This window comes from Meles meles, chromosome 9 (assembly GCF_922984935.1).
Source record: "Meles meles chromosome 9, mMelMel3.1 paternal haplotype, whole genome shotgun sequence".
Classification (NCBI taxonomy): Eukaryota; Metazoa; Chordata; class Mammalia; order Carnivora; family Mustelidae; genus Meles; species Meles meles.
Genome location: NC_060074.1, coordinates 12472410 through 12490818, shown reverse-complemented (window position 1 = coordinate 12490818; position 18409 = coordinate 12472410). Strand labels below are relative to the sequence as shown.

General features: G+C 46.6%; 1 protein-coding gene across 10 annotated transcripts in view; it reads right to left on the bottom strand.

Moving 5' to 3' along the window:
- Positions 1-7555: 7555 nt before the first annotated feature.
- The window catches only part of SPATS2L (spermatogenesis associated serine rich 2 like), a 173449-nt gene continuing 162595 nt past the window's right edge, over positions 7556-18409 (bottom strand). For all 10 annotated transcript variants that reach the window (XM_046018630.1, XM_046018621.1, XM_046018624.1 and 7 more), the window contains 4 exons: positions 17518-17627; positions 14905-15007; positions 11383-11603; positions 7556-8469 (listed from right to left, as the gene is read on the bottom strand). In XM_046018630.1, coding sequence (XP_045874586.1) covers positions 8074-8469; positions 11383-11603; positions 14905-15007; positions 17518-17627 — 830 coding nt within the window. In that variant the 3' untranslated portion in view covers positions 7556-8073. The remainder of the gene's footprint in view (positions 8470-11382; positions 11604-14904; positions 15008-17517; positions 17628-18409) is intronic.

Here is an 18409-nt window from a genome sequence, read left to right as displayed (position 1 = left end):
GCCTAAGGCTGACACTTTATGTTTAATATTTGTAAATTTTTGGTTTTTGGTTCACTATTGCCTTACACTACGGTTTTATAAAGTATTTTCATATATTCTATTTGATTGTGTTCATTTTGCTTCTTAGTTTCAGAACAACAACATAATGAAGGTCGTCTTTCCCAGTTCTTTCAAGATCAAGAAAAAAATGAGGCTGAACAAAATAAAGGCTGTACGATAGTGACACCCCCTAGACCCGACCTCAGCCCCACGTTTTAGGCCCATAATCTGATAACCACAGACTAACACAACGTCAGCGACCAAAGGACACGGTAGATGGAGGAAGGAGACTAAAAATGTGAACTTGTTTAATATGTAAAGTTTTTGAGTAGAAAGTATTAATATTATATTTGGATTACATGTCTGTTACACTCTGTTGCCTCTCTGTGTGCAATGCCTGGTACACGGTAGTCCTTCAGTCAATTTTTTTTTTTTTAAGATTTTATTTATTTATTTGACAGAGACACAGCAAGAGAGGGAACACTAGCAGGGGGAGTGAGAGAAGGAGAAGCAGGCTTCCCGCTGAGCAGGGAGCCCGATGTGGGGCTGGATCCCAGGACCCCGGGACCATGACTTGAGCCGAAGGCAGACGCTTAAGGGCTGAGCCACCCAGGCGCCCCCTTCAGTAAATTTCTGAACAGTGAAAGCAATCCCCCGCTCTCTCCCCACCCCAAATTAATTTTTAAAAACGTGTCTGGTACAATCTTCAGGAGCTGTGGAAACTGATTTCCGACCTTGCAGAGTATATCCTGTCAGAACAGAAGAAGTGGTAGTGGGAGTTCCTTCGTAGGGTGATTATTGCTAATGACCAAAATTACCGTCAGGACTGACCAGAACAGTTATAGGACTTGTCAAGTTGTTTAAAGTAATCCAGAGCCTCAGATCACGAGATCTCAGGGAGGTCGATGCCAGTGCTGACTTCTGAGAAAGGAGAAAAAGTCTGGCCTCTCTCCTCCGGCTTCATTGTTTCTGCTAGAATTGCTGATGCAATTTCTTTTTCATTCACAGACTTAATCCTATTCAAGTGCTAACACTGAAAAAATTGTTGACTCACTTCCCAGTCTGTGGTTAAATATAGTATAATTATCCAGCTAATATCCTGGATTTTTAAAGAAGGAATTAACATGCAAGCATATTTGACTTTACCTGAGAAATTGTTCATAGAACATTTTTGATTTAACATTTTGAGGGGCGCCTGGGTGGCTCAGTGGGTTAAAGCCTCCGCCTTCGGCTCAGGTCATGATCCCAGGGTCCTGGGATCAAGCACCCCATCGGGCTCTCTGCTCCGCAGGGAGCCTGCTTCCTCCTCTCTCTCTGCCTGCCTCTCTGCCTGCTTGTGCTCTCTGTCTGTCAAATAAATAAATAAAATCTTAAAAAAAAATAACATTTTGAATGTGCACGAATACTTGTGGTAGTAAATTGTTCTGTAAAGGGGAGGATGCTAATATTTGTATGAAGATGAGGTTAACTCAGAAAGGGTCGCCTTCTACCTGCAATTCCTTTGGATAGCTTCGGTCTATACCTGGTAGGACGTTGTTTAGAGACAAAGTGGAAAGTACAAAGTAGATAAAACGAAGGGAAGGAACTTCTACTATAGCAAATGGAAAGTATTTTCAAATAATTTACATCTGTGTATTCCTAAAGTAACTAGGAACTTTCTACTGATGCAAAGTACTGTCATTTTGCCATATGCGGAAACTCCCTTGAAACTGTCAACAAGTTGCTGATTCCTCCCTGAAGAGTGGATGAGGCATTCTTTGTCCAGGGCTGCAGTTGTATGCAGGATTTCAGGCATGTAGTGCAGCCAAAAAAGCAAACATGAACAGCCAACAGGGGGAAAGAAAAAAACACTGGTTTCCAGCTGTTTGCAGAATTTCCTGTTCATGGAATTTGGTTGGTGGTGCTGCCTCAGAAGGGCCATTTTCACTTACAGTCCCGTCAGCCTCGTGAGACACACATGGCTTACACATTGTTCCACATCGTTCCAGAAAAGCTAAGTTTTCTTTGTTCACATGTGTTGCCCGAGACAGCCCATAGACAGTTCATATCCGCGAGCTAGACGGTTCCTGAGGTAGGCTGTAACCAAGATAAATCAAATTGTATGGTAACTGGCAGTCAGTGTTCAGCCCCACTTGTTTATTTAACAACTTCTCCTTCTGTACTGTTGCGTCTAGTACTTTGGATTTCCTTCCTTTACCCTGAAGCCCTCATTACCTTGGTAAGATTTTGCCCAGCTACAGGGATGAACTGGGGGTCCGGAGCGTAGAAGAGAAGCTTGTTTTAAACTGAGCACACGTTACAGAAAGCAGAAGGTAGTGTATTTGCTGAGGCTGGGAAAAGGCAAATATTGCTTCCATCTGCCAAGATTTCTTCAAACTTCGGACTTCTGCTTCAATAACAGCTCTTTCAAGAACTCATCCCCTACATTCTTGGTTTGGAAGATGTGGAAACTCGACTTTGATGCAGATGACAGGAACAGCCCAAGGACCTCAGACGCGGTACATTTAGACTTCGGCAGCGGGTCAGACGGCCTGGATGTTAACTGGTAAGCGAGGCTGAACCGGTCAAGAACCCAGCGTAGCTGGGGGAGTAAGACAACATGTACCTTCTCACCATCTCTGTCTGTGTTCCCTTTCTGCAAATCCCTTGTTCCCTCAACATCGACAGCATTGACATCTTGGATCATTCTGTGTGGTGGGTAACTGTGCCAGCATCCCTGGCCAGTGACCCTGCCCCAGTTGTTGTAATCAGAATGTCTCCAGACTTTTCCAGAATGTCTCCAGACTTTTCCAAGTGTCTTCTTCAGGTGAGGGGTGGGCACACAGTTGATTATCCCCAGTTGAGAACCATTGTCTTAATTGGGTGTCTTAACCCGAGCAAAATAATTTGTCTCCCAACTGGGGCCCCTGGGTATATGAAGAAACATCCCTGCTGTCAACTGCAGGCTTGGGGATTAAGGGAGGGGAATGATACCGAAGAAGGGGTGTCTCATGCCTGCCAATGAAAACACATGTCCTGTTAGCTTCCACTTCCATTTTTGTTTTTGGGATTGTAGCAGCCAACGGCAGGCTGCCTCAAGATGGCCTACTTGGGCATGAAGATTATTTTGAGTTGAAAGCAATCAAAACCCAGCAGAGTCAGAAAAAGCTCTTTTGTTTCCCCTCCATGGCCTAAACATAATGTAGATAGAGGGCCTGCTCCAAGAAGACCCACCTGGGGGGCTTGAGTGAGCAGGGGTAGGAAGCTCACCCAAACTTGTTTTTTTCCTTGGACACTGGCCTATACTTCAGTGGTAATTGTCCCTCTATCTGCTATTCTTGCATTCTTTCATAGCTAACCCCTTGCTACTAATTATTTCTCCTCTCAATTATAAACATATATATATATGTGTGTGTATATATATATATATATATATATATATATATAGACACACATAAAAAGAACATACATACGAGGTCTCCACATACACATCCATAAACCTTCCCCATTTAAATCACTTTGTGGTTACTTTCCCCTAATTGGAACCTGATACAAACTGCCAGGAACTATTCCAAGTTGTTTGCAAAGACGAACTTATTCAATCTTTTTAACAAAACTTTAAGGTTTGTTAGAGGTGTGGTTATCAGCCCACGGAGAAACTGAGGCAGGGAGATGTTTGGAAACACATCCAAGTTTCCACAGCTGGGCCATGGTGAGGCCTAGAAGCGAATCTAGGCAGTTGGCCACCAAGGATAGGATTTTGTGCTCTGCTGTCTTCCCATCTTCTCTAGAATTGACTTACTGGATTATTTTGCATAAAGCCATTTAGGTTCCAGAATTTTCTAGGGGTATTGGAGTTGACCACTCTTTCCTATCTGCTCTCTTGTATTTCTTGAGTTCCTACTGTGTGTCAGGCATTGACAGAGGGGTAATAATATTATTAGCCAACTCGGTACAGAGTGATGGGAATTTATAGAAAGTGAGTTCTCACAAAGGACTAGAAACAGGCAAATCTATTTCAAACTTAAGCATCTGAAGTTAAAAAATAGGATCGTTTTCCGTTTTTGATGGGAGGTACTTTCTACATTCATTTTCTGTAGAAATTCTTTGGTCATTGTTGCACGCGTGGTTCTGAAATTTTTTTTGTGAGAAATCTACATATTTTCTCAAGCAGAGAAACGTATTTGCTTACAATTTATTTATTGCCTAAAACCTGTGTGTGACGATATCACCTGGGAGACTTGAACTTAGCGGTGGCACCCAAAGCTCTTGTGAGCTGTGAGAAGAGGCAGAGTTCACAAACAAGGGGGCCTCTGAAAATCAACCCCTGAAAATAATTTATAAGAACCTGCTTGGGGAGCGCAACATTGTCTATTTCTCAGATAGCAAGACGAGATCCAGACCAGAGTGCCTTTGCTCAAGGGGCCACTGTATTGGGATTAAACACTGGTTTGGGCCGATCTCCTGCCAAGGACTGGGGACCTGGTTCTTTGATACTAAGAATAGACCAGGAACTTGCTTAGGATTTAGAAAGCCTTGTTAGAAAAAGCAAAAGGATGAAAAAAAAAATTCCTTGTAATAGCTTGCAATGAATAGTATTAAAATTGCCCTCTAAATTCTGAGGTAACAAGAGAATCCCTGGGACTTAGACACACTTCGTATTTTTTTCTCACCAGATTCGAGCAGTTACGATGGCTCAGTTCTTTCGGGAAAATGCTGGAGCAGTGTATTAGGCAGCTGAATAATTTAGATGGGAGGTGATGAGTTTGCTTACGAAATATGCGAGCAGATAACTTTCTCTTTTGTTTTTTGGTGCCTGTGGGAAAATCTGGAGTCCTAGCCCAACTGTGTCAGAATTTTAGGTCATGCCTCTGAAGCTGGTGGAGTAATGAAGGTGCCATTGCCCAGTTCATGGATGCTATCATGAGCGACCGTGGAGAAGTGAAGATCTTACCATCTCTAGACACAAGAGGGCACTCGAAACAGACAGGGTGGGGGACAGTGCAAAAAGGGAGGGAAGAAGAGAGCCAGGGTCAAGCTCAAAGGCCGTGTTGAATTTAGGCATCAGGGGTCGGGTCGCTTTCTCAGCTCCCCCTTCTCCACCAGCACCCCAGTTGCTCCAGAAAAGAGAACTGACCAGTCCTAGATTCCCTCTTCTCGTGATTCCTAGATTCCCTCTTCTCGTGATTAAACTGAAACCGAGGCTCAGAAGATCTAGGCTTTCGGAGTCAGGATTCCCAAATCTCTGACTTTGGCAAAACTCTGCAGGTCGCCGTTGGTCTGGCAACTTTTCCCATTAACCTCATTTGATGTCGCTTCCCTAGGAATATTTAATTAGAATCTCTTTTTCTGCTGCCAGCAGCATTGAACTACTTGTGAACTGAGCTTTAAAGCAGGTATGTTATGATTCTAGTTTCTTCCTTCCAACTCCTCTACATCTTTTATTGAGGGTGAATTTTGTAGACTTGTGTTTAACTCTCTAAGCCTTGCTGTATTGGGCACCCCTCGGAGAAGCTGGAGTAGGCAGGCACTGTCAGATGGAATGTAAATTTGGAATGTAATGGGAACCCAACAGGGAGGCTGGATTTCACAGATGGAGTCTTGGTACAATGTAGGTGAGTTCTGAAGTGATTCAATCTTCATGGGTATTAAAATGCTTTATTTAACCTCCACTAGAGACATGCTTAAGAGTGAGGAATCTATTCTTCGGGTTCTTGTGCATTAAGCAGAGACATGAAAGTGCTCGTGACTGTGGATTTTTTTTAAAGGAGTTTAAAACATTTTAAAAGAGTGGCGGTCTGCTACCCAGCTAAGATCACAATGGCTCTACCTGAATAGATGTCATATAGTATTCAAATGGCCTCACAGTGGCACTGCTACCCAGCTAAGATCACAATGGCTCTACCTGAATAGATGTCATATAGTATTCAAATGGCCTCACAGTGGCACTCGAATATTGAAATTACCATTTCAAACATGCGAATTAGTAAAGGCTCCTGTACCCTGGGGTCTCCTAAGAAAGGCAAAATCTAGGAAAAACCCAAATTAGGTCTGAACACGTTTTAGCACTCTTTTGGGTTTCTTTTCTGTGACCTGGGCGCATTTGCATCGTGCTTGGGAATGTGTGTGAGCTGCCTTCACGCTGACAGCGACAGGAGCTGGTGAGTCAGTCCAGGCCCAGAGCGGTGGGGCCAGCGCAGCCCACAAAGGAAGGCGTACCCCTGATCTGGAAAACCCGTTGTTTCTCTGTTGCAAGAATTATTTGACTCATCTTTAAAGCTGTCACATATACACTGACATTTCTCAGTGGCAGGCCAAACTTCGCTACACAAAATTTGTGCTTCGTCCTTCTGTCTTGTAAAATATAAATTCAGGGCCTCGGAGGGAGGAAACGGGGATCTCAGTCCTGAACATTTATCTTTCTTATTTGAACGAGCAAACTCTTCCTTCCTTCCTGGAATGGGACTTAACATTTAAAATTCCTATTAAATCTCTGGTACATCCAGAGACCTCAGAAAGCTCTCTCCGGAGAAAGCAAACATCCTCCTGCTCTTGGCCAAAGAAACGGATGCTCGCGTGGCCTATAGGCTCAGCTGCTCGGAGCTGCTTGGTGCAAGAGAACCGCTCAAGCTGGGTTGCCAGAAAAAACGTTAACGTTGAGCTGGAAGTCAGCGTGTGCCCTTGAGAGAGGCCAACCCATCTGTAGGACATGGGGAAGCTGTTGCAAGCAGGGCCCACACTTAGCTGCCCTGAAGTCAAAGATATGGGATTTGGGGTTCTTTGGGGCTTGGGCTCTCCAGCGTCCATCCTCCCTTCCTGAGGAAACCATAGCCCTCCCACAGGCCCCTGTGCTTCTGGGGAACTGGCCACACCCCAGCTCCAAGGCTGGGATCTGATCAGTTTATATTAATTAGTAAAACTTCTTTGCTGCTCCCTCCCCCATTTTGCTGGTTGGCTGAGTGACAGGCCTACCAGCAATCTGGGCCAACGATTTTCCTCGCAGACTTCTGACAAGGACACGCGCTCCATGTGGATGTACCTGGACAGCGTCTCTTTTCTTCTGGACAGTGCAGGGGATGGACTTGAACCCTAGGAGCAAAGTAGCTGTTTGCCACCCCTCTGAACACAGTGTCAGCCCAGGGAGGAAGGATTGCTGAGCTAATGAAGAGAAATGAGCTGGAGTCCGGACCAACCTGGACCCAAGGCATACGTTGTTGCTGGACTTTTCAGTCATTGGACCAATAAATTGTCTTTATTGTTTCAACGAGGCTGAGCTGAGATCTATGTTTCTTGCAACCAAGGCTTCCAAACCGCCACATGGTGTCTAAGATGATTGGGATGCCTACCCATTTATATGTGGGGCAACAGACTGGCCGGGGCCATTGTGAGGCATTGTTTTTTTCTGAAAAGGTACTTGTCCTAAGAGCAAGCGTACTGGGGAGAGCTCTGAGCCACACTCCCTCCAGCTTCCTCAGAGGTCCTACATTGAAAAACAAAGTGGGCATCAATTAAAAAAAATAAAAAAGCCAGCCGTGTGTCAAATGCAGCATATTTTAATTTGTTTCAGATAAAGCAATATATGTATATATATATATTTTCTTTTTCAGAAAAACACCAGGTGTTAAATTCTACAAAAGCGCATGTGTCTTCGGCAGATCATGGTTGTCGGATCGGTAAGATTTTTTTTCCCCCCAACATTAACTCTCTAAAGACAATCAATGGACTGACGTCACTGCTACAACACAGGTTGCTACTGAGCCTCGGATCTGTAGCCACATCTTGATTTTTCTAACAAATGAGTAAATACTGCCGGGCTAAAATGCTGCGATGTCTTGATGAGAAAAAGCGTCAACAGATCAAGCAAAGCCATGAAAGTTATGAAAGCAAGCTAGAGCTGATGATTAGAATTAGTAAAAATGATTAAGAGAGGATACACAACCATATAGGGTCTGTATATTCTGATTGACTCTCTTTTGGCAGCGAACTGGATCAGCACCTCGGGCAGGGAACCAAAACTGAGTGAAAACTGCTTTTTTTTTTTTTTCCCCTCCTCACTCAGGCCACCAACGTCACCGCTGGGACTGAGAGGACCGTGGCGTCTGTGGAAACTTCTATTCTCGTGGGGCAGAGATTGCACTGTGAAACCCTAGCGACGTTCCCCCGGAACGGCCTGGCCTCCGAGTTGTCTACAGCGTGCTGCCTTCGCCGGGGCTTCTCCGGATGGGCTGGGGCCTCGGGGGTCTTTGTCCCCAAGGGGGCTTCTTGGTTTTTGGCGCCGCCTTTGTTTTTGGGACGGAAGCCATTGTGCGGCTGTCTTCTGTGTTCATGGCGGTTGTTGCCCTTCGTCATCACATCCGCTTCATTTCCACCGCCTTGTGGCTTGGCAGGGGCATTCGGCCTGTTGTTATGGTACTGGGGATTAAACCTTCGTCTTTGGCTAGAAGACCCATTCTGCCCCCCCCCAAAAAAAAAGAAAAGAAAAAAAGAAAAGAAAAGAAATGGGTATTAGATGCCAACACGCTCCAGATGACATCAGGGAAACCAAACCTCTAAGCCACAGGTAACCTTTTTCACACCCTAGAGGACGATAACAACCTGCAAATGGGGTCAAGCTGATACAATCCTCAAGCTTAAAAGAATAGCGGACCGTCTTGTGAGTGGAACTCCAAGAAAATGACCGATGTTGGAAGAGAGGTTTCAGAAGTCTAAGAGAGACAATGCCAGAACCAAAGAAACCCCATAAAATACACTTAAAATATCATGGGATGAAATGTTAACACAGAGGCAGGACAGTGATAATTCTCTACCGGGAAAATTTCTTGGATCTTCTAAATGGATTAGGTATAGGAATTCTCATTAGATATAGAAGCAAAATGTAAAATTCTGCTTAAAATTCAGTTTGTAAGCTTTCTTCTCTAAAGCAGCTTTTCTATTTTTATCTCAAAACAACTATCATCGCTTAGAAACATCATCTTGGGTAAACACGAGGCTGAGGTCTATCTGGTAGATCTTGGCGGGGTGTAGAGGTGACGTGAATTTTCCTACAGGTGATTCGTTCTTCTAATAAACTTTTCGGAGTTCTCAGCCAACACGAGTTCTGAAGCATCGTACTGGAAAACTGGCGCCCTTCAACAAATTAGCAGCCACGAACGTAAATGGGAGAGTAGAGAGGAAGCAACGGTCAGTGTGTCTGTCCCTGTACAAGGGAAGGATTTCTGAACTCCTTGAGGTCAGTACAGCCAACGTTCATTGGACGCTTGTAGCATGCCAGGCCTCACGCAAGGGACCGTCTCGTGGATCCTCACACTCACCCTTTAGGATAGCTGCTGTTATCTGCTTCATTTTACAGGTGAGGATAGTGAATTTAAGAGACTTGCCCAAGGTCTACAGTTAGAAAACGATAGAGACATTCCTATTTCGCATATGGTCTTCCTGACAAGATCCATAAATAGGTTGTCCGTGAACAGAGACCTTTACTGAAAATCAAACTTCTATTATTAAAATGTGTGATTTTATGGCTTATAAAGATACAAAGTTCTAAATTTGTACACGGTGACTGGATGGTGTAGGTTTAGGGCAGACCCACCCTGGTCATGCAGGACGCGGGGCAGGAGTACAAAGGCAGGCCCATTAAAACCGCATGCGTGAATATTGTCTCTTCTCTCTCTTGACTCCTTCCCACGTTGTGAGTACGCCTTGCACGCATGAATGTGGGCGCTCCAGCCTGCACACTTCAGCTTCGTGCTCACCCCCCACAAATAATCCTGCTCTGGACCTAGGGGTGTGCACACCGGTGGTATGGTTGGCTCTCAGGGTGCCATATCCTGGAAAGTTGTCCAAACAGACCCTAAGAACAGGCTTGGGACCATTTGGGACCAGAGTTCCAGGATCTGGAGTATTTGGAGCACTTTCCAGAAGGGAGAGTTCGGATTCTGAGTCCTGGCATCTCCTCGGTCTTGCTCCATAGGGAGGTCCATGGCTGGGAGGGCCAGGAGGGGTTACTCCTAAGTGCAGGGCCCTTCTTGCCTAGGTCTGCAGTGTTCTGGCTTCTCTAATGGAAAATATTTCGGCTTCAATGAGTCATCGCCGGGAATGTTTTACTGGAAATGGTAACAGTGAGCTGAAAAGGCATCTATGTCGCTCACATTTAATTTGGCTACTTTTGTTTTTAGAAAAGTGAAAGGGAAACCCGGCCTAAATTTTAGACTTCCTTTTCGTACGGGGTTTAATAATGACCAAAGAACAAAAGGTGTGAAGATGTGTTTAGATGACAAGTAAAACAGACCCGATAATGATCTTTAGCCCATGAATATATGAAATGCTCCTTGTCAAAGTGCTTTGACGTTGGGAAAGACGTCTGGGCCCAGAGAAATGCCTGTCATTGTCATTCATGAGAATGCTCAAAACCCTAGACCACAGAATCCAACAGGGCACCTGCTGGAAACCCAGGATTTTGGAATGCTTTAAAAAAGTCTCTTTACGGGGCACCTGGGTGGCTCAGTGGGTTAAAGCCTCTGCCTTCAGCTCAGGTCATGATCCCAGGGTCCTGGGATCGAGCCCCACATCGGGCTCTCCGCTCAGAGGGAGCCTGCTTCCCCCTCTCTCTCTGCCTGTCTCTCTGCCTGCTTGTGATCTCTGTCTGTCAAATAAGGAAATAAAATCTTAAAAAAAAAAAAAAAGTCTCTTTACTTGAGCTCTCTTTCTTAGAGACCATGAGAGCTGTCTTTATAGCATGCCCAACGTCTGTATCATCAAATCCCATGTCTTGTTCATCCTCTAATGGCCAGGGGGAAATCACTTCTTAGGCATACAGTGGAGGAACAGAAGGAAAGAAGACTGACCGACCTTTGGACGCTTCTATTTTTAGGAGCCATGGCAGCGAGGAATTAGTAATGTCATTTTGAAAGATACTCTCTTTACCGAAAGCCCAAAAGAAGACAGGGAAGTTCGAACGGACTTTGGCCTTGTACGGAAAACCTACACGGAACCGGGAATTCAAGGAGCTCACAATACAGACGCAGATCTCCTTTCCTCAGAGGTGTCAGTGAGCAGGTACGGAATCTTACTCCCCTGTCCCGGGCTTGGCGGGGGGGTATGCAGGTGTGGGGGGCTGTGCAGGGGTGTGGGGGGTGTGGGGGGTGTGGCTTCAAAGGCTCAAGAAGGGCTGGCTGGTGCACGCGGATGCAGGCCACCTCGTCCGCCTGGAAAAGGGCCTGTGGAGTGTGCGTGGATGGACCAGGGGAGTTCGGGGAGGCCCCCCTGGCGGCCGGAGGCCTCCCCAACCCGGCAGGTAGTTGCCTCCCGGCACCAGGGTCTGCGGGACCCCTGAGGGCAGGGCACGCTGGCCTCCCCACACAGGCTCACCTGCTTATTAGCTGGCACGGCCTGGGGAGAGCTGTCCGCGGCGCTGGGAAGGCTGCTGGCCATTTTGGGGGTTGCGGCTTTACCCTCCGAGGGCTTGTTGTGATTGGTCGATTTTCGGGTAAAGTGACTCTGTTTTCCAGAGGCTGCCGCGTGGGCGTTCAGCAGGGGCAGCAGGGCGCTGCAGGGCGTTCTTGAGGAATAGCTGTTCTTTGGGTGTGTGACTGCAACGAGAAAGCACGTGCGTTACCCGGCGCGCCATGACCCCTCCCGCCTGGGGAAGCCCTTAGCATATGGGAGACACTGGCAGGAGCTTCAAAAAACACATATACATATACATATGGGGCGCCTGGGTGGCTCGGTAGGTTAAGCCTCTGCTTTCGGCTCAGGTCATGATCCCAGGGTCCTGGGATGGAGCCCCGCATCGGGCTCTCTGCTCAGTGGGGAGCCTGCTTCCCCCTCTCTCTCTGCCTACTTGTGATCTCTGTCAAATAAATAAAATCTTTTCTATATACACACACACGCACACGCATACATATATGTGTATATACACACACAGGAGCTTCAAAAACCTGTATATGTATATATATTTAAAGATGTCATTTGAAAGGGCGCTTTCATGTTTGGGAGAGCAGCAAAGTTCTGTGAGAGTCACTGGACGGTGATGACAGCAGCATCATACAAGTCGGGAAACACTTGTCGGCAAGAAGACATGTCTGAGCGACTACAGTGTTATTCCTTAGGTTAGGAACCGCAGAAGGAAGAGAGACAGCGGAGTCTCGAAGGACCCTCTCGTGCCTGTGCACAAGGGTGTTCTGCCTCTCGGCTTCCCTGTTCCCAAGCCTGGGCCTGCCGTCCGCTCGCTAGACCAGGGGGGTGCTGCGGAGACACAGGAGGACCAGGAGGCATGTGGACACGTGGATGTTTGGCTGATGTTCTGCTGGGTGTCGGGAATTTTGTCACCCTGGTCATGCACATTCTACGATGACGGAACCAGGCCTGCCGGCCCAAACAGGCCCTAAAGCACTGTCCATATCCCATGAGAATCACATGATCTGGCCTCTTTCCCCGATGCCATTTTCTACAGCTCGTCTGCAGATGGGCACCGAGTCAAAGCTCAAGTCAGTGCGCCTCATCCCACAGATCCCAGCAGGCGGGGCGCGTCAGTGTCCGTGATCCCCAGCCCCGCCGGTTTTGAAGGAAGCGGTTTGGGACGGGATGACTTCTGTGATGATGCTGAGTCGGGGCTGGAGGGAACCGCTCAAGGATGAAGTTATGACCTCCTTCTCACTGTTCACCAGAATTTGACTGCCATGCTGGACAATCAGAACTTTGAATCTTACAAATGTCAACAATTGTTTTTAAAAGCCATGTTCTCTGCTACCTGTGTTGGATCGGACTTCATCCTTGGGTTTTTCCAGAGGATCAGCAGTGACTAGTAGGGATCACAGAACATTAGAAATGGGAAGGACAGGATTGCATCTCTAGTCCCCTTATTTATAAGTAAGGTGTGACAGCCTACTGGGGACTGTCCCAACATGACCAGGGGATTTCAGTGGCTCTTGTGTTCACTAGATACAGTTTTGGGGGTTGGGGGGTGGTCATTATTTCCTACAGCTCAGGGATGACTCTGGTTCATTAGCTGTGGGTTTCCAGTGTGTTCTCAACAAAGCTGAGCTGGAAGGAGTCCTCCGTTGGACGACTGCTGTCTCCAACAGGGGAGACTGTCTCTCGTGTGGATACTTGCTGTTTGGTACGGGGTGGTTTCGCCCACGAGATGGCCCTGGAAGTGCTCTGGAGGAAAGCGGGTGAGGCTGCACCAACCATCCCTCCTCAGACGGGGAGAGTCGCTTGGCCTCAGGGTCTCACTCATCACCAGGCCGAAGTGGAAACTTGCATGGACAGTTGAATGGCCAACTGTGAACCCACTCATTTGTTTTTCAGATGGGGTAAATGCGGGGGTAGAGAATGATAAATGGGTAGATTATGACATGAGGGAAGGAACACATAGAAAAAAAAAGGGAAATAATTGAAAAGAAATGCATAGCAGCGGCAGGGGGGTGGTGTGCCTGGCTGGCTCAGTTGGTACAGCGTGTGTGACTCTCGATCTTGGGGTTGTGAGTTCAAGCCCATGTTGTCTGTAAAGATTACTTAAAAATAAAATCTTAAAAAAAAAAGACACTGTGTCAGAAAATCAGATAACTGCCAAAGATACGTGAACGAGGATGCTCACAGTGGTGTTATTTTAACGGTGAAAAAGTTGGTAGCAACCTGAATGTCCACAATCAGGGACTGCTTGTGTCCATTATATTCATATAAATTATGAGTTAAATATGTTGCCATGGAAAAAGCTCAACCATATGTTGTGAAATGATAAAAACCGATCAATTACTTTGTATTATGTATATATAATAAATTATACAGTATCATGAGAGATGTACTATTTGACTTACACAAATGAAACGTGAATAAAAAGTGTGAGGGAGGGGCGCCTGGGTGGCTCAGTGGGTTAAAGCCTCTGCCTTCAGCTCAGGTCATGATCTCAGGGTCCTGGGATCGAGTCCCGCATCGGGCTCTCTGCTCAGCATGGAGCCTGCCTCATCCTCTCTCTCTGCCTGCCTCTCTGCCTACCCTGTGATCTCTGTCTGTCAAATAAAGAATAAATAAAATCTTTAAAAAAGTGTGAGGGATGCATAAAACTAATGGCATGTTCTATTTAATACAGTTCTCTAATTTTTAGATCAAGCTTCTATTTTTTTATACTTGGGGGAAAAAGCACTTTCGACTTTGAAAACAAAAGTGCAGCCACATCGCAAATTTCCAGCTGACTCTGAGGTTGTGGGGAATCCACGTCCCTCGCCAGTCCTTCCTTTCCTCCTCGCTCCCGTCCTTAACGCCATCTCACTGTTCATTCCCGCCACCCCCCACCACGGGTGGGCTGGAGTAGGAGAAAAAAAGATCAGCCAATTTTGTTGCACATTAACTGCTCTAATTAAGGCTTAATAGCGAACAAGCCTAAAGTTAATGGTTGAAGCGAAGTCCGTCATTATCTGCAGACTTCCCCCCCCGCAAGCACACAGACCCGACCGGGGGAGAGACTCAGGGCTCAGGGAGCCGTTGGCAGACAACAGCTGGGCCCTTTATGACAAGAGCCGACTGTCCCCAGACTTGTTAGGGAGACTGGCTCTCAGGGTAACAGGTCTCTGTGGAACCAGGCCGTTGGAAATCAGAGAAGCAGTTTATCCAGCAGTGCTTAAGAAAAGTTTGCCAAGATACAGACTAGCTGACCCGTTCTGTTCTGCTTCATGAATCCCGGGGATTTACGGATGGGCAGCGGCATTTGAGGACTCTAAGTTCAAATCTTGACATTTCCAGTGACTTATGTCGTGACCTTAGATCATTAAATCTCGTTAGACCTCGCTTTAACCCCCCTGGGGGACCGCACACCTGACATTTCCGATATCAACTCCAAATAGCACCAAGCTTAACTCACACAGAATTATTTAGCAAGTACGCAAAACTCACTTTCTCCACAGAGCATGATTTGGGCCTTCAGCTGCTCGATGTCGCAGGAGAACCGGGCCGCTCTCCCGAGCTCTTCGTCGTATTTCCGCTCGCTGACGAAGTGCTGGAGGAGACAAGAGCCCGCGGTTACAGGAGTGACCCCCGCACTCAGCGGATTCATTCGCTCTGCCCTTCAGCGGCCGCTGTCCCTGCTAACCAGGAGGCCGGGCATGCCAGCTCTGCCCCGGGAGGCTCCGTCAAACCAGGCCTGGTCTGACCTGACCATCACCTCCTCCTTCTGGGACTCTGTGAGGGTATTGCCTTTCCCCTGCCCAGACCTGGAGAAAACTGTAATCGGGCAAAATGTATGTCTGGACTCCCATGTTTAACCCTCAGTACCCCTCGCCCTCCTTCTAGCATGTTCCGTCCCGTTACAGATTTTGGGACTGCAGGATTGCATTCTGGCAGTCTTTCTAATTTAACCAATGGCTTGCTAAGGTGTTACCCTCCCCTTGAAAGAAGACGTGTTATCCTTCCCCATCCTAACAGGGAAGCGGGGCAGTCAAAAAGCCTTTAGTAACTAGAAAACATTATCTTGAATAGTAGAATTTCTAGTGCTATTAAAGGAAGTGGGAAAGAGGTTACTTTTCAATTCATTTTAAAATTAAGATCTGTGTGTAGATGACAGAGTGAGAAATACAGAAATAACTATGACTCAGTCCCTCCTGAATTTGCCAGGGAGTCTACCACAAGACAAGGGAAACAGATACCGCAATACGAGGTAGAATGTGGTAGGTGCCTGAGGAATACCAAAGAGGAAGAATGGATTTCCTCCTAAGGGGCATAGGGGAAGTGTTAAGTGAGAGGGAGCATTTGTGCTGGAACATTAAAAGAAATATATTGATCACTTACCAGACGTGGACCAAATTCTTAACAGATAATCTCATTTTCATCTGATCGCATTGTTATGAAGTCAGTTCTGTTATTATCTCTATTTTATAGAGAGGGAATCAGGGTTCTAGGGATCTGAGAGGAATTTAATTTACCCAAGGTCACAGGAGCTGGACTGTTTCAGCCTAAAGCCTGTGCCGTTAACCATCTTTTGATGAGTGGCATCTGGATAGGCAGAAAAGACCCGGAGCTGGTAACTTCACCTTCCTCACTGGATGTTCTACCCTGGCAGGGCACGGAGCTCGGAATATGAAAATATATATATGTATATATATAATGAAGTCCAGCTGTGGATTTCATTCTGAGGGGAAGGGGAGGCCATAATACGGGAGGCCAGATTTGCTTTGGACTATGACTCTGGTCTTAGAGTGGATGACCGGGCTGGAGGGAGACAGTGGAGGCAGAAAGGGTGGGTAGGAGGCCATTGCAAGGGACTGGTTGGCAACAACAAAGACCAGACGAGAAGGGAAAGACCATTAGGACTTCTCAGGACCCTCAGAGGAGGTCCTTATCCCCAAGGGGCTCCCTTTCATGCTTTAACCAGGGCAGAGGGAACTGAAGTCACCTGCCACTTTCTACCACCCCAACAACTTTTATGCCTGCATGAGCAGATAGTCCTACTTAGAAAGCGAGTAGCCACTGTGTCCTCAAAGCCCTCTAGTCCCTAGAAGCTGGGCAGACTCTGAGCCCATGTGTATACGTGTGTATGTTCAGGGCACTGGGGAGAAAAAAAGAGGATAATGGAAAATGTATAAACCGTAAGTTCCTGTTTTGTTGTAGACACTCGTTTTTGTCCTTCTGGTAACCTCTCTCCTCCTGGTAACCGCATCCCAGTGCAGTTTCAAAGATCCCCAGTATTGGTGTGTCTGTCAGTCAAGGCCTCCCTTAGCCCAGTGTGTCTGTGATTCAGGCTGAGGCCAATCAGAATCTCTTTCTTTGGGACGTGACTCAGGTGGGGTGGCACAAAGGTGAAGACATCTGAAGGTCCCCCACTCTAACGGGGCCCTGAAGAGAGTCTGGTAGTTACAGCTGTCTATGTCACGCAGGAGGCTGCCTGGGTTTCTGCCCAAGTGTAGCCCGGAGTCCTCCGATCACACTTTGGTGAGCGGCACTCATTTTCTTTCAACTTCCTCTTATTCTCGAGGTTAGCCAGGGTCAGCTTCTATCGCTTGCCACTACAGAGATCCAATAAATACATATCTGTGGGTGGTCTTCTTAATAAAAGGGCAAGTCAGCTAGAAAAGGATACCAGAAAGAAGTCGCTGTGTATTATGTAAGCTTTAGCATCCTTACTGTTCTACCAGGTTCACACTCGCTGTGTGTTCCCATGTCTGAGTGCTTATATACATACACCTGAATTACATATGGTGAAAATAATATCCCCCATTCCAGCTCTAATTCGTGGTTGAGTACATTTTATTTGGGTCAGTCTCTACTGACTAAGAAAAGAGCTCATACTTCTCCTCTGTAATAATACATCCCTGCAAACCAGAGCAGACTTAAATACAGTGATTAGTGGGTTCTTTGCCCTTCTGTATTCTCTGGCTCAGCCCCGGGAAAGAACATTAAAGCTGGGTGCATTACATCAGATCCTCAGAGAGCCGCACTCTATCGATGCAAAACAAATGTAATGGGGATCAGATCTCTGACTCCGGGTTCAGGCTGTGATATTTTAGAACTGACCTTAATTTCTGCCCTGAGTTCAGCCAGCTGCATCTCCGCCATCTGACTGGCCAGGTCCGTCAGTCTCTTTAGTTCTTCCGCTTTCTTCTGACGAGCAGTCAGGATTTCCACTGCCAAATAAGAAAGAAGAATGCGTTAGGGCCAGCGATCTAAACATATTAAATGATCTATTTCTTGGGATCGGTTTTGCCTCCACGCACTGATGGCTCTGTTGGACCGTGACTAGGTTTTCCGAGTTGGTTACTGAGGTGGGTTGGCCCTCGGTGCTCGGGACTGATCACTTCCGTATGTCCTTATCCACCAAGTCCTAAATCAAACACGGTCCCTTTGGATTCACTGTACACCCACGGTCTTCTTCGCTTTCCTCACTGCCGTCTGATCTCACTTCCTTAATTTAGTCTTTGCAACTTGTGCATTACTCAGAATCACGATCACCGAAAAAAGACACTTGGTGAAATCCTGTCTGAATGATATCGCAAAGATAGGGAGATCACGAAGCAAAAACCATTCTCCTGGATGTGCCGAACTATTACGTTCTAACAGCATCAGACTTTCTGAACGTTACCACTTACTCACTGAGAGCCACTAGCTGTATCATTGGAATGTGACATCGAAGTTTTATTGGCTTTTTGTGAGCTAAAAAATGCCTCTGCTTTTGATACTCTGCAGATCTGTTTTCATTTTTGCAACCAAAGAGAAGTTCTAGACCAGAGTGCCTTGTTTTAAGCGTCCCCCATGGAAAAATGTCCAGAGGGAGTCAAAGCCCAGTCGGACTGCATTTGTGTATCCTCTTCAGCATCCGCGTAGAAGACACCAGGGAGTTTTCTGGTGCCACATGTCACACGTCTGTCGGGTGGCCTGAAGGTTCAAGCAAAGGTAGCAGTTCCCCAGG